Here is a 24,175-nt window from a genome sequence, read left to right as displayed (position 1 = left end):
TCACACACTGATTCTTGTTCAGTCATGGACAGCAATTCAAATTGTCTTCTGAGTGATTGCAACCTCACCTTCTTAACCCTACCAGTATTTCCATAGGTATGTTCCAGTATGTCCCAAATATGCTTGGCAGATTCAGCTTTTGAGATTTTCTGGAAAATGGCAGCTGAGACACACTGATGCAGTAACATCCGTGCCTTGCAATCAATCTTTTGATTTTCTTTTGACTGCTTCTCAGACTTTTTCTTCTGCTCCTCTGTTTCAAGCTTGGTTGAATCTTGAAACCCAATCTTGACAGCTTCTTCTAATTCTTGAAAACCAAAAATGGCTTCCATCTTCACAATCCAATCATCATAATCTTTCCCATCAAACACTGGAAGACTCCCTGGAACCACACCAAATGCAGCCATGACAGTTATCACCTACAGCAGTCAACCTTCAATTCTTGGCTTGCAAAACAGCAGATCCTCCTCTGCTCAAAGTTCCAGCAACAGTCTTACCCTCACTGCCAAGAAACCACACAAGTCTCATCTCTATGCTCTGGATACCACTCTGTTGGGAATTAAATGATAGTTGGAATTGAAAACTAAAAAACCTTTATTAGAGAAACTGTGTGTTATATGATGTACACAAATGAACATAAATGCACACCTATTTATACACTATTCTATTTATCTTATTCCAACACATGGGACCCTGGTAAAACTTTTCCCATGACCGCTACAGAAATCCAAACATACACTCTTAATATGAATATCCAATAGGAAAATGCAAATCAGTCGATAGGGGACCCCTAGAACAAATGAGGAAGACCTACCTAGAACTGTGAAAGACGCCATTGGTCAAATGCAGGAAAAAATGGAACGAGATTTGGCATCCCTAAGAGAGCAACATAGGGCATAATTGTTTGTACTGCATGATCAGATAACTTGTAGGGACAACAACAACATCACTCAGGGTGATCAGCAACATTCAGAGCATATCGTCGAATCCAGGAGGGTACCCCCAAAAAAGTTGAATTAGCAGGAGAGGTCAATATCTCGTACTTCCACTAGAAAATCATCTTCGAGGGGAACCCCACCGAGATCCACATAGTGCAAGACAAAGCGAGGGAGTCGTGGCCACGGGGATCAACCCTTCAAGGCACTTCCTGACTTGTTCATCAACCGCACAATGATGACCAACCTAAGGTGTTTTCATCCCTTCACGAATGAGGTTAGGAGGGCCCAATTGTCCCATAGATGGAGTTGGCCCAATCTAGAGAAATACTCAACCTCAGATCCCAAGGTACATGTTAAAGCCTATATGACCTAATCTACACTATTCTAGAAGGACATGGATGTGCACTGCAAGCTGTTTCCCACCACTTTGGCCAGGGTGTCCTTGAAATGGTATTCCTTTACCCATAAACTAGGTAGACTCATTTGACATGTTATGTGGCAGGTTCCTTGCCAGGTTCGCAAATTGCAAGCCCGTGGCCTCCACCTCGGCATCCTTGCACAATGTCATGCAAGGGAAGACAAAAGGCTTGAGACAGTTCATGGCCCAGTTCACTCGAGCTACTTTGACCATACCCGACCTGCACTCGGTGGTCTCCATGCACACCCTGCTAGTGGGTGCTAAGTGTACGGAAATTCTTGGACACTCTATATGGGAAACCCCCCAAGGACATGGATCAACTACGGGTTAGGGCGACAAGATATATGATCATTGAGGAGAACGTAGATGCTCGGAGAAGGATAATGAAGGCACCAACCTCAAAGGCCTTCTCAAATATTTAAAGAAAGAGGTCGGGGAAGTTTGAAAATTACGCCCTCATGAATGCCTCGGAGGAGATCATACTCCGAGAGGCCTTAATCCTTCAGGGTACCAGAATAAGCATTGTAGCTATCACCAAAATATAGGTCATAACACGAAGGAGTTGGTCCAATTAGGGGCCTTAAACCACTTGATACAATAGATCGAGTCAGGGAGGAGGCTGCAAAGCATATAATAACCCATAGGTATAATTCACGTGTTAGAGCTCGGGTGCTCCACAAGAGGGACCTCGTTTGGAGAAAGGTTGACGAGGCAAGAAGGTGCAAAGACGAGGGAAAACTCGCACCCAAATGGGATGACCCATATTGAATAGTGGATAGCCTACAAAACGGAGCGTATAAACTCCAGGAACTAAGTGACAAGTTGATTCCAAGAACGTGGAACATAACCCATCTAAATGTGTACAACAGTTAAAGACGGAAAACTTGTACTTTGTTTCCTTAGCTTGGGTTTTTTCTCCTAAGGACGGTTTTGCCAAGCAAAGTTTTAACGAGGTAAGCTCGGCAGAATAATGTCCTTTTTTTCTCGATACAATCTCGTCAAGTTCAATCAAGAACTAAAAATGCTCAACGAAGAGCACAACAACTCGTTCAACCAAGAGCGAAGCAAAAATAATACAAGTTCAATCAAAAACTAAAAATTCTCAACCAAAAGCACAACAACTCGTTCAACCAAGAGCTAAGGAAAATAATGAAAGTTTAATTAAGAACTAAAAACACTCAACCAAGAGCACAACAACTCGTTCAATGAAGAGCGAAGAATCAACAACTAGAAACGCTCAACCAAGAGCACGAAAACACGCTCAACCAAGAGCAAAGCAAAATAATACAAGTTCAATCTAGAACTAAAAACGCTCAACAAAAGAGCCCAACAACTCGTTCAACCAAGACCGGAGCAAAATAATGTAAGTTCAATCAATAACTAAAAACGATCAACCAAGAGCACAACAACTCGTTCAACCAAGAGCGAAGAATCAAGAACTAGAAATGTTCAACCAGGAGCAAATTAAAATAATGCAAGTTCAATCAAGAACGAAGCATGTTCAATCACGAGCATATCTAAAAACCAAATCCAAACGAGTCCAAGTTGAACTCGTTTATCCTTCAAATTGATCCACCTCTACTTCTTCTCGGATTTCGAGCTGGGGGACTTATGTACATACCCCTAATTACGATCGGGTACATTCAAACCAATAATCGCTCGTTTAATATAATATTTTAGGCAATCAAACACTAAATGCTCGTTTAATATTATATTTAAGACACATAAATTAGACCATAAATCAGTTATAAGTTACTTGTGGTTATAGGTTACTATCATAAAATTCATTTATATCTCACTATAACCATTTAATGTTTTTCTTAATGATCTGAGTACAACCAGACCTATAAATAGGTGATGACTCACTTAGTAAGGGGACAGACTAAACTCTATTTATACTCGTATACTCTTATTCTCAGCTCTCTGTTACTCCTACTGACTTAAGCATAAACGAACATTCTCGCATACCAATTGAAAACTTGTTTCCTGATAAACACACGATCCTTGTCGAGTTGCATTCCCGAATTTATTTGGATAAAAAAAAAATATTTCACATGTGTTAGAAAGTGGTGTTTTCCTATCATAGCCACCACCCAAATTCAAATCCATTAATTTATTAAAAAAAACTCATTTTTTACTTATCATTATAAATAATTAAAATTATAAAAGCAACACACAAAAATACCATAACAACATTTTGTCGAATATTGTTGACATATGTGATCCACCATATGTTGTTTCCTTCTATGTTTAAAATTATTTTTTATCTTTCTTATTACAATCTCATTTACTTACTAAATATAGAGTATGTAGTAGAATTTTGTGTATGTGAAGAGCATGAAATTAAAAGCATATTTTAGACAACATTGCAAATTTATCATGTTCCACAAGTAACCAACACATGCACCTCGTAATGATGATTTCAAAATTACACTATGCTATTTTATTTATGTCATATTACTTATGCCCTGTGCAGAATTTTAACCAATAAGTTATGATATATTAAATCTTAATTTTGGGTTATATGTTTTGTCATTACATATCTCTACCTATACAACATATGGAACCTAGTTATTTTACAATAACAAAGTTTATTCTCTTGTTTTAATAAAAGAATGATAACTTTAACTTTAACCGGATGTATCCGCGTGGGACATGATATTGTAGTATTATATTATTGGGTAATATTATATTCGGAATCCTTTTTTTATAAAATCATATTATAACTTTTTAATATTATTATTTTAATGTCTTTTTATAATATTTAATTATAGATTTATTATATATATATATATATAAATTAATCAAATTAAAAGTTGGATACAACATTCATCGTTTCAAATTCAAAGTATGATTTCTCTAGAATCGGTAATTATGTGTCGGATTGACCCGTGTGCAGCAAGATATGTCGAGTAGACGGCCATTATAAAGGGCAACTATGCAGTCCTCTTTCAACGTCTCTCCTTAACTCCACCATCACCGTTTTCGTTAAGGTCACTGTGAATCCATGGCTTCCAAGGACAAAACCCAGGAAGACCTACACGTTCTTCTCGTCGCTTTTTCAGCCCAAGGTCACATCAACCCTTTGCTTAGGCTAGGCAAAACCCTCCAAGCTCGAGGCCTTCAAGTCACCCTTGCCACCACCGAATTAGTTTACCACCGCGTCTTCAAATCCTCCACCGCAGACGCCCCCGACACCGTCCCAACTTCCATCACCACCGACGGGATCGAAATCATTTTCTTCTCCGATGGCTTTGGAACCGGCCAAAACAGGGGTACCCTCGACTCCTTCATGGAACACATAGGAAAATTCGGACCCGTTAACGTCTCCAACGTCATAAAAAACCACTTCATTAACACTTCCAGAAAACTCGCCTGCATCATCAACAACCCCTTTGTTCCATGGGTTGCAGATGTAGCTGCCAGCTACAACATCCCTTGTGCATGTCTGTGGATCCAACCCTGCGCTCTCTACGCCATATACTACCGTTTCTACAACAACTTAAACGAATTCCCCACTCTCGAAAACCCTTCCATGAGTGTCAACTTACCCGGTCTTCCATTGCTACAACCCCAAGACCTTCCTTCTTTTGTTCTCCCATCAAACCCTTTTGGAAGCATGCCCAAGGTGCTGGCGGAGATGCTCCAACACATGAAAAAGCTCAAGTGGGTACTCGCAAACTCTTTCTATGAGTTGGAGAAAGAAGTAATAGATTCCATGGGTGAGTTATGCCCCATAACAACGGTTGGTCCACTAGTCCCTCCCTCCTTACTTGGCGAAGACGAAAACGAAGATGTGGGAATCGAAATGTGGAAACCACAGGACTCGTGCATGGAGTGGCTCACCCACCAACCTCCTTCTTCGGTTATATACGTCTCGTTTGGGAGCCTCATTGTGTTTACCGCTAAGCAACTAGAGAGCATAGCCAAAGCTTTGAAGAACAGCAACAAACCTTTTCTTTGGGTGATTAAGAATAAAGAAGGAGAGGAACCGGTTCCGCTGCCAGAAGGATTTGTTGAAGAGAGCAAAGAACAAGGAATGGTGGTCCCATGGTGCCCGCAAACCAAGGTCTTGAGTCACCCTGCGATCGCTTGTTTCTTAACGCACTGTGGGTGGAACTCCATGTTGGAAGCCATAACCACCGGCACACCCATGATTGCTTGGCCTCAGTGGACCGACCAACCCACAAACGCCAAACTGATTTCCGATGTGTTTCGTGTGGGGGTTCGGCTCACGCCGGGGAGTGATGGGTTTGTGGCGACGGAGGAGGTGGAACGGGCTTTTGAAGAGGTTTTTGCGGCGGAGGAGTTCAAGAGAAACGCGTCGGAGCTGAAACGGGCGGCCAGAGAAGCGGTGGCTCACGGTGGCTCGTCGGACCGAAATATCCAATCGTTTGTGGATGAAATTATTGGTGGGAAATTAAATACTTAGTTCTTGCAGACGACTCTGCAACTTTGGTGTCTGTCATTGTTGGATGTTGAAAAACTATAGTTCTACACTTCCATCTCAACAATTTTATTTTAATAATATATTAATAATTTAATTAAAAAATAAGAAAATATAGTTAATCTAATGAATCGTGAAAGGTTTACTTATTTCTGGTTAATTGTCAGTGATTAATGTTTTTCCCATTTATTATCCATTCATATTATTTTATTATTTTGAAATAACTATCGTATTTTAATTTTTAAATACTATTTTTCTATTATTTCAATAAATTTAAAAATTAATTACTAAACTGAATAATTTAGTTCGTAATTATAATTAATAACATTATTTGCATGTCTATTTTATGACAAAATAGTAATTACTAATAAAATTTACAATGCATACATTTTTTTTAAAATGTAACAATTAATATAATATATTTAAAAGGTGGTATAATGTGTTTTACAATAAAAAAACAGATTAATATTTTTTTATAAAAATCACAAAAAGGTGATGTAGCATTTTAGAAAATTTGAAGTTTAATTCTTTTCACTTATAGTTATATGTTTAATAAAAAAAAATACTTTTAGTCTTTACACATTTAGTTTTCACCTTCTATTACATCGTTAAGATTTTTTTTTTATGAGTTAATAATAATAAACTACCGTATCATTTTTTATCTATTTTGGTCTTCTGAGTATTTGATAAAAAAAATCTTAAAAATTTCACTTATTTCTGCATAAGTTTTAGTTCGATAACATCAGTATAATTTATAAAAAAATTATTTAATTTAATTATTAATTATTATATATTACACAAACATTTTTAAAAGAATGATAATTATTTATCATTTGTTCTTGTGTTACGGACATTGATACTATACGGACACGAACACAAAAGATACATAATTTCTAAAATGGAGGATATGGAAACACAGATTTATATATTATATAATTATAAATTATATAAGTTGACAATAAAGATTTATGTGCACAAATATGTTTTAAATTATTTTTTGGAGATGTTTTTTATAACTGGTTCACAAGGATTTGTTTTTTAGTTTTATAATCATAATAAAAAATTTATACAATAAATTTGAATTTTTAGAAAATTGATGTATTTTTCTTTTTTAAAATTGTGTTAGAACCGTACTAGAATTGTGATAAATCCAACAAATATTTTTTGAATTGGACATTTCACGGATACGTGTCATACAAATATCGATATCGAACACCAACATAATATTTAAGTGAATTGTCCGAGTTTCATATTATTAATGTACTTATCATGATCTTTAGTTGGTGCAAGAAAACTTATTTTCTTTTTTTATAAAAATTCCTTAAATACCTCATTTTATTTTATAAAAATTTCTTAAATATCTCATTTTATTTTATTTACTCTTTAATGATAATAAAATTTATTAGACATGATAACACTCGTTTCAAAACTATCTTAATTAATTAAACAATAATAAATAAAGATATTTAACTTTTGACGAATTAGTATTTTTTAATTTGTCACATCAACTTTGAGACTTCTCAATGGACGTTTATGGGATCACATGATTCTGTTTGTGTGGCAGGGTTCAATTGATTTTTCAATGTCTTATTATATTATTATTCTGTGTTGTCATTTTCTAGTATCTCTTTTCTAGAAGCTCTCCTATAATATAAGACCATATTTTACTATAATTATATTATTTAATACTAAAGCGAGAGTTTATTTTACGAAGTAGTTTTTTAATTACAAAAATACATAAATTCTAGAAACATAATATATCTAATAATGTAATATACATATAATATTTAATTATTATATAAAAAATATATACAAATAATTTATACAATATTTCAAAAAATATAGATATATACATATATATATATAGTTTTTAATATATACACATATATAATACAAAATAATCAAAATAAAACATAAGAACTCACTCAAAAACTCTTTCACCTGAAACATTATTTATTTCCGTAAACAATAATACGATTATCATAAATAAATAATAATAATAAAAATTATAAAATAAAATATAATTTTAATAATAGTAAATTCATAAAATACTAATAATAAAATTGTAAAAAAAAAGTAATAGTAAAAATTAATAACTAAAATAATAAGAAAATTAGAATTTAATATTTCTCATTAGATTTCTTTCATTTTCCACATCATAAAATTTTGCACCCTGATCCAAACACAAACTTAAGAGAATATTACCTAAAGAAAACTATAACACATATCATAAGTTAAATAATTTAAGATAAATATCAAAAGTTAAATAATTTGAGATAAAGGAAACCTTGAAATATTCAGTAAATTAAAAAAACACACAAAGAATATTTATAGCAAAATGAAATTTACTTTAAACAAATTATGATCAATTAAATATAATTTACCTTTAGGCATTTCCTAACAGATAGAAAACTTATTAAGAAAAATATGTACTTAGTCATTTTCTAACTGATAGAATACTATTAAGAAAAACTGCATCCGAAAGTCATAGAAAAGATTAAAATACAGAATGTTCTACTAGGGAGATGAGACCTAGAGAACTATTGAAGTTTTCTTTTCCTTCCTTCGGTCGTGAACTGGGATTCTTCTCGTCCTCGTGTTTCTCCTTCGGCACTCGGTCTCGAGTGAACACCGGATGGTGGGGTACCTGCAAAGGCACTTCGACGCTCAAGTCAATAAAACGGGTGGTCAGCTCTCAGGTAGGTGAACAGTAATAAATGACATACCTTATTCATTGGGATGCGTGCTATTTATATTATTCTAATGGGCCTATCTTGTTGGGTCTGTTTATCGAAGTAGATACCGCTTAGGGTTGTATTACGTAATTCTTAATGATGGATTAACTTAATTGATCTTGGTTTGAGCGTTAACGGTAATAGGGGTCGGTCGTCGGCCAAGTTCCCCTAGTATGGGTTGGCCATCGGCCAAATTCCAATGGTCGCGGTCGTCTCGACCAAGTCTTCTAAGGTCTCAGCCAAGTGGGTCATCGGCCTCGTCATCTCGGTCAAATCTCTCAAGTCTTCGCCAAGTTCCCCTGATTTCGGTCAGGTAGACTCGGTCTCGGGCAGCCAGGTGGGTCTCGGTCTCGCCCATACCGGTACACTGAACATTTTCCTTCTAAAACAAAATAATTTTCTTTTTGTCTTCTAAAAGTGTTTTTGGAAATTTTTCTGAAATACGCATTTAGTTCCATTTAAAAGACGAAAGCGAACACCCATTCACAGTACCATTTGCATTGTGTTGATTTTGATTCGAACAAAATTAGCGTGTGTCCACAAAATAGAAGCCAAAAACAAGTACTTGGTTGAGACACGCAGTGAAACTTCTTTTTGTTGTGTTGTGAGAGTATCAACGTTAATGTTTTGTTCAAAAGGATGGGGATTTGAACAGTCGTTTGGGGATGTGAATAGCAATATCATAATTAGGATAGTGCTGTGGACCATTATTGAACAAAAATGAAGATGATAGTTTCACAATTTTTGTATACAATTCTGTCTCATAGATTTAAAAATAAATATATATAATAAAAAATAAATTTATAATTACATAATAAAAAATATTTTATAATTACATAATATAAAAAAGTATTAAAATAATAATATTAAGAGATAACTTGTAATTATTTAATAAAAAATATATTAAAATAATAGTATTAAGAGTTATAACGTGTTTATTGTATAAAAAATTAGATTATCGATGTATCATTGTTTAAAAAAAACAGATTTGAGCCGTTTTCGACCTTCACAGTTTGTTCGGGCACTTTCATAAATTATTTCAGAATTAAAATAATTTTATAAAGTAGAATCAAAATAGATTGAATACTCTTTCTAGTGAGAAGATAAATTATGATGAATAATTCTCAACCAAATAAAAAAAGTATCAAATGATAGAATGATAGGGTGCTATTAAAAAAAATTAAAAACTTGTTACAAATTATAAAAACTGATATTTTTAATAATTTACTACAATATAATTGGTTTAGCTCAATTAAAAAAATTAAATTAAATTGTATTTATTAAATAACAATATAGAATATAATGTTATATTATTAAATATATGTTATTTAAGCTTATGATGTGAAACAAACCCATATATGGAATCTGAGCTGTCAAATGAGAGTTTCTACCACTCATACATGATAAGATTATGCTTCCTGTGTTACACATCCACATTTCAAGCATGAATATCACTTTGTATTTTTAAAGTTGAGATATAGTTTATAAATATTTTCTTCAAATAACGTACATGTCCTTCTTTTTATATAATGCATGCTATTAAAACTCTAAAAATAATATTTTTGTCTTTAACTAATTTTTTAATCAAATGAATTTTTAATTTTCTTGATTTCTTAATGAAGTATTAATCATTCCTATATCATATTATTTTAAATAAATATATCTTTCTGAGATTTCCAGAGCTATACAAATTTAAATGTTTTTATTTTATTCATAATTCTATCATCCATAAAGTAAACTTTTACAAACCAGTACTTTTTTAAAACTTTGCATTCATAATTTAATAGTCTATTTATATTTTAAAGCATAAATATGAAGAAATACTACAAACAAGATACGTGTGTAACATTTCTTAGCGAGAAGAAACAAGGAACAATGTCAAATTGTTGATGGAAGCAGCCAACACCACTACGTATTGAAAGATGTTGACTATATTTATATTATTGCAACATAGGTACTGACGTGCCTCAATATTCATATTTATTTTTATTTTTATAATTTATATATAATTATTTTTAATATTAAAATCGAATAAATGATATTATTATTTACATACTTATTGTTATAATTGTTATAAAAAATAAAAATAAAATCAGTAATAACAAATATGGAATTATAAGTAACTATTCAGTAAAAGTAAAAAATAATATTTTTTATTCAAATTATTTCATAAATAAATTAATAGTTCTGCTGATTCAAATATTTCGTAAATAAAAGAAAAATCATTCTGCTAATTCAAAAAGAAAAGTAACAAATAGAAAATTATATTTAAAATTGTCTACAAAATAAGTAAAAAATTCTCTTTATATTTCACTGTTCTTTTAAAAAAATTATATAAAAAAAATAGTTACAAAATAATAAAAATAAGAATAAAATAGAAATAAAATAAAATATTAATATATAAAATATTAATAAAATGTAACTGATTTTGAAAATAAACCAAACCGCTCCTCTACCTCTCTTTCAATTCATAACTGTTCCTCCACATCTCTTCCAATTCAAAACCACTCATCCACCCCTCTTTCAATTCAAAACCGTCTTCACTACATATACTAAATATTGTAGAAAAAAATAAAAAATGACACATGATATATAGGTATAGATTATTTTTTTATTTTTTTTTACTGTTAGTATGTTTATTATTATTATTACGTTTATTATTATTATTTTTTATTATTATTAATTTTAGTGTTATTATTATTATTATCATCATCATAAAAATAACCTTTTACAAGAGAGTTTACTTTTCTAGTATACTTGAAATGATCAATAGACAGGAATACGTAGAGATTTCATCATATTTTCTCTATAATCTTATTATGATATTTTCCTTTAAAACTTATCTTAACACTTTATCATCAAGACTTATAAATGTTTTATAAAGGATTTCGCATTATACATGTTTTCTAGTTTTTTCTATAGTCTTATTATGATCTTTTACTTTAAAATTTATCTTAACCCTAAACTCTAAATAGACACAAATATCCATCAGAACAGTTGATGTTGCTTTAAGTGTGAGGGGTCGTGATCGAATTATGAGAATTACTTTTTGAGCGTGCTCAAACTTAATTTTAAAAAGTATAAATGTTAAGTTATTGTTGAAAATAACCAAATTTTCTTTAAAATATCAACTTGACAGGAAGCATTACATTACTAAGTTTTATAAAACGAAAATATCTAAATATAATTTTATAAAGGTCTTTTCTAAACATGTGGTTTGAGGAAGAAACACTTTTATCCTAGCTAGTCAAATCGAATTTGCTAAAGTTTAAGATCTTTGACCACAAGAGCAAATCCAGTTTTAGCAGAGAAAAGATATCACATTTGCTTTATCCAAACACAATTTTAAACTGTCTCTCCTGTTTTCTCTAATTTAATACTTTATCGCTTAAAATCAATTTAATTAAAGTTTTCAAACTGAGAAAAAAAAAACCACCTTCACATAGATATAATCCTAAAAAAATTAATGGTTTATGTGGAGATGAGAGCTAGAGAACTATTGAAGTTTTCGTCTTTCTCATTCGGTCGGACAACTTGTTATGGTTTCACTGAGATCTTTCTCGCCTTCGTGTTTCTCCTTTGATTATCGATCTCGGGTGAATACCAAATGAATTACTTGCAGAAGACACTCCAACGCTCAAGTCAATAAAACAGGTGATTAGGTTTCAGGTAGGTGTCCAATAATAAATGATACTATTTATATTATTTTAATAAATTTACCTTATTAGGTCTGATTACTGAAATAGATCACACTTAGAATAGTATTACTTGATTCTTAAAATACTTTAGTTTTACTAACTTGTTTTGAACGTTAATGATTATATGTACTGATCGACCTAACCGTGCATAGTTTCTCAACCAGCTCGGTCAGAACGTCAGCGCGTGTATCTAAGTGATCTCCGAAAAAAAAAAAAGGACCGAAAATACATTAATAAAAAAAAAAGCATATAAATACAAATAGAGAGAGAACCGTAGTATTTGTTTAAACAGTGGGCAGAATTAATTTAACTTTTGCATTCAATTATCACTGAGATATTTAAACATTTATTTGTCAATTACACCCTCACAACACACTTACTTCTTTTCATGAGAAGACGCCTCCTCCACCCTAACAGTGGAGCTCTTTTTTACGTCTTCCACAAACGCATCAAGATTCTTGGCAGAGGAGCCATTTGCAGTCACTGCACCCTCTGCAGCTCTCTTCCACTTCAATGCCTTCTGCTTTAACTCTTCGGCTTTTGGCCCTATTGTTGCTTCCAATAAACGCTTCTTCACCTCTTCTCTGCTCACAACTTTGTTTTCAGCCTGCCCGTAACCCAGTTTAATCCCCACCCCATAAACATCCACCAAGAACTTTGCATTTGTCACCTGGTCACCCCATGCTGGAAATGTCAACATCGGCACTCCCAATGTTAGACCTTCCATTGAAGAATTCCAACCACAATGTGTCACAAAACACACCACCGAAGGATGGGCCAGCACCTCCTCTTGTGGGCTCCACTGCACCACTTTACCCTTCCCTCTCGTCTCCTCCAAGAACCCATCAGGAAGAACATAAGGCGGAATCCCAAACTCCTTATTGGGTGGTTTTAAAACCCACAAGAACGAGACTTGAGAGTCCATTAATCCATGTGCAATTTCGGTCACTTGTTCTTGAGGCAAGCTCACAATACTCCCAAAGGAAATGTACACCACAGATGCAGCTGCCCTCGAGTTCAACCACTCTATGCAATCATCGCTCTTCATAAAATCACCACGGATATCACTTGTGTCTGTTGCTCTTGGGATCTTGAACAAAGGACCGATGGGTCTTATATGCACCAACTTTGAAAGATAGTTTATGTGATCACGCTCTAGTTCCTCAAAACTATCCACCAGCACACAGAACGGCTTCGACAAGTTCTTAAACTGTTCCAATATAACTGTCCCCAGAGCTGGATATGGACTAAATGGATGCAGAAAGTCTGGAATTTCATTGTATTTAAGGACCACACAAGGTAATTGAACGTCAACATAAGGATCGACATCAGAGGGAAAAGTTGTCAGCTTGTGGTAATAACTATAGTAAGCGGTGAAGACAGCAGCAGATTGAACCCATAACATGGCAGAAGGAACACCATGGTCAGCAGCTACATCACAAACCCATGGAACAAAGGGGTTGTTTATGATGCACGAAAGTGGGTGGTGTGCTTCGGCATGCTCCTTGATCACTCGGGAAACATACTGCCTCCCAAAGTGCTCAATCTGAGCACTGAAGTCAGTGAGAGTTCTCTTCTTGGAACCATCACCATCACCATCCATTCTGCCACCATCTTCAAAGAAATCGAACTTGAGAAAACCTTCACCGACGGGAGTGACTGATTGGTGAGAGATGTTGTTAGCTGTTCGCATGAGTTTGCCAGCTGTCTCCGCCGTGGAGAAGGTTACAAAGAAACCCTTAGCAGCAAGGATCTTGGCAAGTCTAAGGAGAGGGTTTATGTGACCTTGTCCTGGGAAGGACACCATAAGCACGTGAATATGAGCTTCAGACCCCATTAATCACTCACCTTGCTTTTTCCTTAGGATGAATAGGAGGGGTTAAATAGGAGGAAGAAGGAGGTGTTAGAACTCACTTTTTCTGACACGCTTCTTCTATTGTGAAAGCTATCTCAAATAAAGGGGATATACTTTTACAGCCATAAAGTAAAGACCAGGACTGATAGACACTTGTCATTCATTTATTTAACAATTAAATATATTATTATTTTATTTTTAAATTTTATTTATATTAATTATCTTTAAAAAATATAATATTTTATTATTTATAAACCGAAAATGAGAAAAAAAGTAACAAATAATTTCTTCCTAAAATAAAATATATTTTTTATACATTTCAAAATATTAATTTTAACTTAAAATATCAATATATTATTATATTGTTAAAATAGTTATGAAGTGAGTATATTTGTTTTAGTTAGGTTATGATTAGATTGGGGAGAAGATTTGATGGAGTAAATTTGAGAGAAAGTGTAAAGAAAATGAGGTTGTTTAGATTATGGTATATTAAAGTGGATTTGTGAGGAAGGTTGATTGAAGTTAGTGAGTGATAGAATGATTTTAAAGAGATTTTTTTTTAATGTATAAAATGTAAGTTTATAAATTTATCTTTTTCTTAAAAAATATTTAAATAATAAAATATGAGATATTTTTGTATAAATTTTAATTAATTAAAATTTAATAAATATATAAAAAGTATTTTCATAAAATCAAATCAAATAAAAATTAAAATATTTTTTATTATTGTTAATATTATTATTTAATAATTTGTTTTAATTATTATTAAGTATGTAATTTGTATTTATTATTATTATTTTAGTTACTATTATTATTTATAATTTTTTTACTTTTTTATATATAGTATTTCTATTTTATTTTAAATATATTATTATTATTTCATAATTTTTACATGTGTATAAAAAATAATTGTTAAGGATAGTTTTTACCTTTTTATGATATGATGTAAATATTTTAGGATTTGATTGTTTTTCTTCTCTTGGCACATGAGATGATTTTTGGTTTTCTTTTACACCGCATTTTTTACCGTAAAAATCAGTGGAAACAAATAAAAAAATTTCTTGTTTTTCAATCCGAATGTGTTCACTCGGAAGCAAAGAGAAACTTAGTTTTTCTTTCTGATACCGCACTTCTATCGATCACCTCCGATCTAGGAAAAAGAAAAAGTATATTTAGTCTTGTTACGATTTTAATATAAGTTAGAAAATATATAAAATTATTTTTAATATTAATTAGATTTTAAAATATGGTAAATTATTTTTAATTGAGTGAGTTATTATTTAAAAAAAAATATTGTATTAATTATTTAAAAAATTATATTTTAATTTTCACTTTTGTTATTTATTATGGATGATCCGATTGTTTATTTTACAAACTCAAATAAAATATTCTAAACTTAGTGAAATACAACTTTTAAAATTATAATACTTTTTTCAAAAAATACGTTGTTTTATTTTATAAATTACGTATTAGAATAAAAAATTAAATTAATACTAAATAATAATGTTTGATAAAGATAATTAGAGTTTATTACTTTTATTATTTAAGTTTATGTTGCTTTGTTTGAGATTGAAAAATCAAACGGTCATACTAATTGGACACTAATTGGAGTTGAGAATAAAAGAATTAATTATAAAATATATTTTTTAAACATTTTAACATTTTTTTAATGAAGACTTAATTGAAAATAATTAAATTTATGAAAAATTTAAAATTTAATTAAATTAAATTTGTTTTTTATTTGGAGATATTATATAAATAAATATAAATATTATTTTTTTTAATGTTAAAAACTTTGTAATAATGAAAAATAAAAAATCTACAAAAAAATACATAACGTACTTAACAATAGAATTTTTTTTCACAAAACATTATATTTAAATAAATTATAACTCATAAACATAATAATTATACACAATATATTAATATAAACACAACAACAAATTTCATAAACATAATAATTATACACAATATATTAATAAAAAACAATAACAAATTAAATAAAGACAAAAATTCTGAAATTAAAAAAAAATTAAACATATATTATAAAATTAGAAAATAAATCACATATTATATAAATAAAAATAATAATATTTTTTAATATTAAAAAATCTTACAGTAATGGAAAATAAAAAAAAATACTATAATAGGAGAATAAATTAGGATAAATTTAGAAATAATACATGCTGATGTTTTTTTTTTCTACATCTCTTCATTTTGATAGGAGAGAATATTTATTGTTCACAAGTATATCCTTTTCTTCTTTTCTCCCACAAAATTCTAGATTTAAATAGTTGATATCCCCTTACTTCTTTACCTGTAAACAATACATACACAGAAGCAAAAAGATCCTTAATTTTACTTTCATAAGACATGTGCGATAAATTTGACTACAACCATTGTGTTATGTCTCCACAAAGCTACAAAAACATAAAAATTAAGTCCTCTGATATGATAGATCCATATGACTTGTCAAACCACAAATTCGATCATATGAATTTTCCTCAAATCTCACATATGAAATATCTAATAAAATTCAAAATACAGTAATATAAAATCATTTACATTAAAAACATCAATCACACATTATTAACATTTAATCAATAATTCTTTATAATTATATAGATCATATATAAAGTTGATTCTTATCTTAATCGAGAGCTAATATAAAACTTTTATGTTGAATAGTTTTCTTAACTTGATACAAAATTATACTTAAACGGTATTGAAAATATATAATAACGAAATGCATTCTACAATGCTGCACCATTGTATTTAGGGTGATACAATGAAATCTATTATTCAAATATCAACCACATCCCTATGACAAAACTCATGCAAATATGTCTATTAATAAATATTCTATAAGCCTTTTATACCTCTATTGGATCAACCACATTTTTATCCATAGAAATTTGATGCAAATTTTACTATGTTTTTTTTATTCAAAAAAATTACTAAAAAAAATTATTAAATAAAAATTAATCTTAGAGACTAAAATAATTAGTTACTATTTGACTAAATTAAAGACTCTTTTATAAATTAAAAAAATTATTGGTATATAAAGTAGTTTCTACTATTAATAAAAATTTTAAATTTTTTTTTAAATTAATATTTAACTATTAGCTACAAAAGTTTTAGTTAGTTAGTATTTTATATTCTAAATTACTGCGGATGAGGTTGGAGCGAGGATTAGCGAGCGGGTACCTTATTTGTTTCCTCGGTTTTGGAGGTGCCTATGCGGATAGAGGAGCGGGTAGATAACAAATTGCCATCTTCACACAAATGTGCGGATTTGAGAGGATTACACGTAGGAGCATACATTTTTACATTAATACCCTTGCCCTAACATTTGCATGCATCACAATTTTCTCAGATAGGGCAATGTGCAAGGAATCAAAGCATTCTGGAAAAGGTAAAATCGATTTTGCATGCAATGTGTAGAACAAAACTCGATTTTGTCATATAGGAAAATCGATTTTGGATATTTTGTATGGAAAGAAGAATCAATTCTTGTTTAGCTTTTAGTCATGAAAATCGATTTTGGAAATTTTGTACTCACGAGAGAATCGATTCTCATGCATTTGTAAAACACCCACAATCGATTTTGTTTTTTTTTTGTGCCATTGAGAATCGATTCTCCTTGCATTTAAACTGCATAGAGAATCGATTCTCTTACTGTGTTTTTATTTTATTTTATTTTTTTAAAATTTATATTTATATTTTCTCTTGCTTTTCAAATTAGGTCTTCAGTGGTTGGAGTTTTGTAGTTGAAACCTAAAAAAAATATTATAACTTATTGTTTAAGTATTTTTAATAAGAAAAGTAAATTTGTAAACTTACATTTTACACCTTTAAAAAAATTATAAATTCTCTTCAAACTATCATATCACTCACAAATTTCAATAAACCATTCTCACAAATCCACTTTATCATCCCTCAATCCAAACAACTTCACACATTCTCACACATTCTATATAATATTTACAAATCCACTCGCCCCATCCTCACAAATTCTTTCCCCAATCCAAACAGACTCTTATCCAAACAACCTCATATATCCTCACACATTCTCTTTAATCCTCACAAATCCACTCCCTTCCCTTCCTACATATTTACTATTCAATCCGAACATAATAGAGACTAATTTATAATCTAAAATATTAGTATCTAGAATTTTGGAAGTTAACTTAGATACTGATTTAAAAACCATTTTATATTTTTTTTATTAATAATAAAAACCACTTCAAATATCAATAATTTTTTAGTTTGTAAAATAATATCGAATTTAGTCAATATAGTGACTAATTATTTTTTATCTCTAAATTTAATTATTATTTAATAATTTTTTTATGGATTATTATAATAAAAAATTAAAAGTTATGTGTAGGTGGTCTAATTTAAAAACTAAACACATTAGTAGAAGCTATACTAACACAATTTCATTTTTTCAACCCAAGTCAAACACATGATATAAAAAAAAATCATTCATACAAATAAACCAAAAACAAAATACTAAATATATGAGAAAGAAAAAGCCTTACTGGCAAATTAGATTCTTTTTACTTAAATGATTTTAAACTCTACCACTTCCAAGCCTTGCGTTATAATCAAAGAAAGAAAAAAATGACAACAGAAATTCAAAGATAACTAAAAGATTTCTAAAGCTTAAAGAGAGGAAATGTTTCGAAAAAAAATATTTTATCCAATACATAATATGTAACATGTATAACTTTCACATAATACAATATTTATTCTTCATTTAACCTTAAATTTCTCCTTTCTCTACGATATTGTTACTTTAATTTGTTTTATATTTTAAAAATGATTGTTTTATATTTTGGAAATCTCATATCGATCAGAAATTGAGACATTTCATTGTATATAAATAAATGTAAACCTCATCTTATGAACCGGTTTTATGGAATTAAGTTAGGTTTAAAATCCAACTCATAATATTATATAATATATATAATATATACCTTTTATAGCATTTAAAAAAAACATTTATATTTTATTTAATTTAAATTTATAAAACAGGCCTTTACATATTTCATCAAACAATGTATAATTTTTAAGAAAAAAAATATTATTTCCTTGAAAATATTCTCTGAGAATCAAACAAACAATTAGCTAATGTTAAAAAAAAAACAAGTTGTTGCCTAGAAGTTATCGTTCTACAATCAAAAGATATTTGTATATACAAATATTCAAACAGTGTGCAGTGGTTTTCATGACTACAAATTTGTTTTACTCGTTACTTCCTAACCACGCAAACCCACTTTCTACGGATAAATATTAAAACATAAAATTTTATATCACTTTAATTTATTCAAAGTCATGTGTTTTGAAAAGTTTATGAGACCAATCACATGCATAGGTTGTATTTAGAAATTGTGTGCTTTTGTTATGTGAAATTTTATGTGTCAACTACCAAAAGTGTCTTTGTCTCTGCAACTTTTTTTTATTTTTTTTATTTCAATTGTTATTTATTAAAAATAAATACAAAAAAAATTGATTTACGTGGTAGATGGTTATTTTCATGCCGAATTAAAAAGTCAGTAGTCATAAGTCAAAAGTCATAACCTAAACCACCCACCCACCACATCCGTCTTGGCCACGTACCTTCCTTGTATCCCTCTGCACACTTACAAATATAAAATAGACAATAAAAGACACCAAAAGCACAGAAAATAAAAGATTAAAAGAATAATAAATATTTTAAATAATGTGTTAAAAGCAAATTCTAAATGAGTTGTATAAATTAAATATAATCACACTCAACCCACACACATATATACCAACGGAAACAAACAACGCATTTCTTTTTTATTCAATTTTTTTTTATAATAATAAAAATTTAATATATATACAAAAATAATATTGGATTAGTTAAAATTGAAAAATAAAAAATAACATATAAAAGAAAATTATGAATTGATTAAATAATTCTTTTTTCTTTTTTTCTGGTTTGATTCTCTCTTTTTCAAACTTTTTTCTTTTTTCATTGGTAGTTTTGGGATTGTAGAGTGTGATAGTGTTCACATTAAGGTTAAGATTGACTTGATAGTAAATACAAAATAATGATGATTTTATCCAAGAATATAGTTGCTTGAAATAGAGTGATTAGAAATTAAGGTGATTTTATTTGATATGTGATATTTGGTGTGAGAAAGGTTGAGGGTTTGATCTCTCTTTTTTGTTGTTGTCTTAAAATAATGGATTGAGGTAATAGTGGAGAATTAATTTGCATATAAAAATTATTCATTAATATTAATTTAAAAAATTAAAAAATAATTTTATTTTTTAAATAATTTATATAAAATGACAAAATATTTCATTATACTAATAAAATGAGATATATTAAATAAGGATAGAATGATAAAAAAAAGTTATAGAAAAAGAAACGGTTATAAAATGGAATCCTTTTTATATATCAAATATTTGAATACTAATGAATATAACGGTTGGAGCTTCTATTTGTTTAAAACTCCATTAGTATAATAAACTAATCTACCCTTTTATTTTATCATGTCACATGAGTAAGGATGATGATAGGTTAAAGCATTAAAATAGTTTAGTTCTTTTTAAGAATTTATAAAAATTAGTTTTTGTTTTTTGCAAAATTAGTGAGATAGACTACTCGTATTTCGAGACACAATATATTTAATTTAAACCTTTTTCTATATAAAGAAATTATAAAGAGTATTGTAAAATATGATACAAAAATTTTGAGCTGGTTTTGATTGAAAACTACCTTTAATCAACATTATCATTTTGAATAAAAAAAATGGAAAATGGCCAATAATCATATTGTCATGTCGATTTTCCCTAAAGGTATATATGTGGCTCCTTAAAATTGGGGACACGATTTAATTTGATGGTTGGAAGTGCTAATTAGCAAAACCTAATAAGGTTGCGGGTGTTTAATTAACATGTGGATATAGTGAATTTGGTGGTAAGCAGATAAGATTAATGTTTTGGATGTCAACGAATATAATGATTCTTCTAATGTTTTTTCCAAACTCTTGTCCACCACCGAGTACTTATCCGGTGATGCTCATCTCCATAGTTTCATTGTCTCTCGACGAATTCCTTTGTTATGAGACTGAGTTAAAAGTTGTTGTTCTCATGGGTTGTGATCCCTCCCAGATCACCAAGCGAGATCGTCATTGCTGTGTTCGACGTGACAGCGTACCGGGAACAACTCCGCCTCTAACAGCAAAGACCGTGTGCAGTCGCTGTCGTGGATGATGGCGCGGAACTAGTCGGCGTCAAAACAGATCCACACAACTCTCAAAACGCTGCCATTTAATGATTGAACTGTCGGAAAACCCTTCGCGAAAATTAAAGACGAAACTCGAAATTTGGGTCATATATTACGTCGGTTATATCATCAATATATCAATATAAAACTATCATCTTCCTTCGTTTGTTAAATGACTTCGTTGTTAAATGTATAAAAAAATATAATGTCAAACTATCATCTTCATTCCTCTTTCATGATTCTTTTAATCAATGGTTTTATGATATATAAATGAGACAGTGGTTGCACATTATTGTTATACACTCCAAGAAGAAGAAAAGTGGGCGAAGGAAGAAGAAAATGGAGTCTGAAGCTCTTATTCACGTGCTCATGGTGTCCTACCCAGGACAAGGTCACATAAACCCTCTCCTCAGACTTGCTAAGTTCCTTGCTGCTAAGGGTTTCTTTGTAACCTTCTCCACGGCGGAGATAGTCGGCAAACTCATGCGAACAGCTAACAACATCTCTCACGAATCAGTCACTCCCGTCGGTGAAGGTTTTCTTAAGTTCGATTTCTTTGAAGAAGGTGGCATGACGGATGGTGATGGTGATGGTTCCAAGATGAAAACTCTCAGTGACTTCATTGCTCAGATTGAGCACTGTGGGAGGCAATATGTTTCCCGAGTGATCAAGGAGCATGCTGAGGCACACCACCCAATTTCGTGCATCATAAACAACCCCTTTGTTCCATGGGTTAGTGATGTAGCTGCTGAGCATGGTATTCCTTCTGCCATGTTATGGGTTCAATCTGCTGCTGTCTTCACTGCTTACTATAGTTATTTCCACAAACTGGCAACTTTTCCTTCTCTTGTTGATCCTTATGTTGATGTTCAATTACCTTGTGTAGTCCTTAAATATAATGAAATTCCAAACTTTCTGCATCCATTTAGTCCATATCCAGCTCTGGCGACAGTTATATTGGAACAGTTTAAGAACTTGTCCAAGCTATTCTGTGTGCTGGTGGATAGTTTTGAGGAACTGGAGTGTGATCACATAAACTATCTTTCAAAGTTGGTGCATATAAGACCCATTGGGCCTTTGTTCAAGATCCCAACAGCAACAGACACAAGTGATATTCGTGGTGATTTTATGAAGAGAGATGATTGCATAGAGTGGTTGAACTCAAGGGAAGCTGCATCTGTGGTGTACATTTCCTTCGGGAGTGTTGTGTGCCCGCCTCAAGAACAAGTGACCGAAATTGCACATGCATTATTGGACTCTAAAATCTCGTTTTTGTGGGTTTTAAAACCACCTGCTAAGGAGTTTGGGATTCCGCCTTATGTTCTGCCTGATGGGTTCTTAGAGGAGACAAGAGGGAAGGGTAAAGTGGTGCAGTGGAGCCCACAAGAAGAAGTGCTGGCTCATCCTTCTGTGGCATGTTTTGTGACACACTGTGGTTGGAATTCTTCAATGGAAGCTCTGACATTGGGAGTGCCGATGTTGACATTTCCAGCATGGGGTGACCAGGTGACAAATGCAAAGTTCTTGGTGGATGTTTATGGGGTGGGGATTAAACTGGGTTATGGTCAGACTGAAAAGAAAATTGTAAGCAGAGATGTGGTGAATAAGTGCTTGTTGGAAGCAACAGAAGGGCCAAAAGCAGAGGAGTTGAAGCAGAAGGCATTGAAGTGGAAGAGAGCTGCAGAGGCCGCAGTGGCTGAAAATGGCTCCTCTGCCATGAATCTTGACGCGTTTGTGAAGGATATAAAAAAGCGTGGAAGTGTTAGGGTGAAGGAGATATAGGTGTACTTTGATCAAATCTTTGTTGCATGTGATAAGATAAATTAAATGGAAGTATCTCAGTGAAACATTAGCACAGGCAAAATAAATTTCCATACCTTTCAATTTGAACTACCCACTCTTCCAATTCCTTTAAAAAACATTCATCTTTTTAGCATATAAAATTATCTGTAATCTGTGTATTCTTTGGACATTTGAACGTATTGGCGAGTGGTGGTTGATCTTTCAGAGCGTCATGTTGGAGATGAACGTTGAATATCAATACTTTAGTTAAAAAAAATTTAACGTTTCCAACACTTTCACGTTACATGAACTTCAAAACAGACCATCAAACGTCAATAATTGTGGCCCTTGCACACTCCCAAAAGTGAAATCATGACCCTTCAACAAATTATTTGTTTTCAACTCAATTATTTTCATAAATATAAAAATTTATTTTTTTAATGCCCATATTAGTCTTTAAAATAGTCAAGTATTTTTTAGATGTCAAATCATTACTTTTCTTCCTCGATGGGAGATTTTTTTTGTCCAAATTGACTTAAAACATAAATAAAAATGGAAATATAAAAATGCCTACTTTTTTTATTTCTGGGTATCAATGAATCACTATTCTTGATCTTTCAAAATGAAAAATGATGAATGATAATATCTTACTCAACAGTTCTTTCGCATAGGACCATTCTCGTCGATCAACAACAAAAACAAACTCCTCACCCATGGTTGGTCTCAATATATGGACCAACCTAACGAGACAAACAACACACCGCCCTATATCTTATTTTACAAATGATACTTTGATAGTTTAAAATTAAATATATAATAAACTATAAGTTTAAAATTAAATAATAATAAAAAATTAAAATAATAATATTGACAATAAATAATAAATTAAACATAATTGAGTGGTTTCATGATTTTTTTTTTCAGTTGCTAAATAGCTTAGTTGTGTCATAACTTAGCATGCAAATTTTGTTAAGCAGGATTGCCCATTACACTAACAACTATTGGTTTTATGTTTATATTTATTTCTTTATTACC

The 24,175-nt window shown here is 31.1% G+C and overlaps 3 protein-coding genes across 3 annotated transcripts; 2 read left to right on the top strand and 1 right to left on the bottom strand.

Annotated features, from left to right (window-relative positions):
* Positions 1-4,169: 4,169 nt before the first annotated feature.
* On the top strand, positions 4,170-5,955 carry LOC137827820 (UDP-glycosyltransferase 84B2). The gene has a single exon (XM_068634160.2). The coding sequence runs from the start codon at positions 4,364-4,366 to the stop codon at positions 5,786-5,788; it is 1,425 nt and encodes a 474-aa protein (XP_068490261.1). The 5' UTR covers positions 4,170-4,363; the 3' UTR covers positions 5,789-5,955.
* A 6,582-nt stretch (positions 5,956-12,537) lies between these two features.
* LOC137827819 (gallate 1-beta-glucosyltransferase) lies at positions 12,538-14,233 on the bottom strand. Its single transcript, XM_068634159.2, has one exon. The coding sequence runs from the start codon at positions 14,071-14,073 to the stop codon at positions 12,613-12,615; it is 1,461 nt and encodes a 486-aa protein (XP_068490260.1). The 5' UTR covers positions 14,074-14,233; the 3' UTR covers positions 12,538-12,612.
* Positions 14,234-21,172: 6,939 nt separating this feature from the next.
* Positions 21,173-23,251, top strand: LOC137828808 (gallate 1-beta-glucosyltransferase 84A24). The gene has a single exon (XM_068635520.2). It carries the CDS (start codon positions 21,629-21,631, stop codon positions 23,138-23,140), a length of 1,512 nt encoding a protein of 503 aa, XP_068491621.1. The 5' UTR covers positions 21,173-21,628; the 3' UTR covers positions 23,141-23,251.
* Positions 23,252-24,175: the final 924 nt, after the last annotated feature.

This window comes from Phaseolus vulgaris, chromosome 7 (genome assembly GCF_051622355.1).
Source record: "Phaseolus vulgaris cultivar YP4 chromosome 7, ASM5162235v1, whole genome shotgun sequence".
Classification (NCBI taxonomy): domain Eukaryota; kingdom Viridiplantae; phylum Streptophyta; class Magnoliopsida; order Fabales; family Fabaceae; genus Phaseolus; species Phaseolus vulgaris.
Note: the sequence above shows the minus strand (reverse complement) of the source record. Positions and strands in the feature narration are given on the sequence as shown.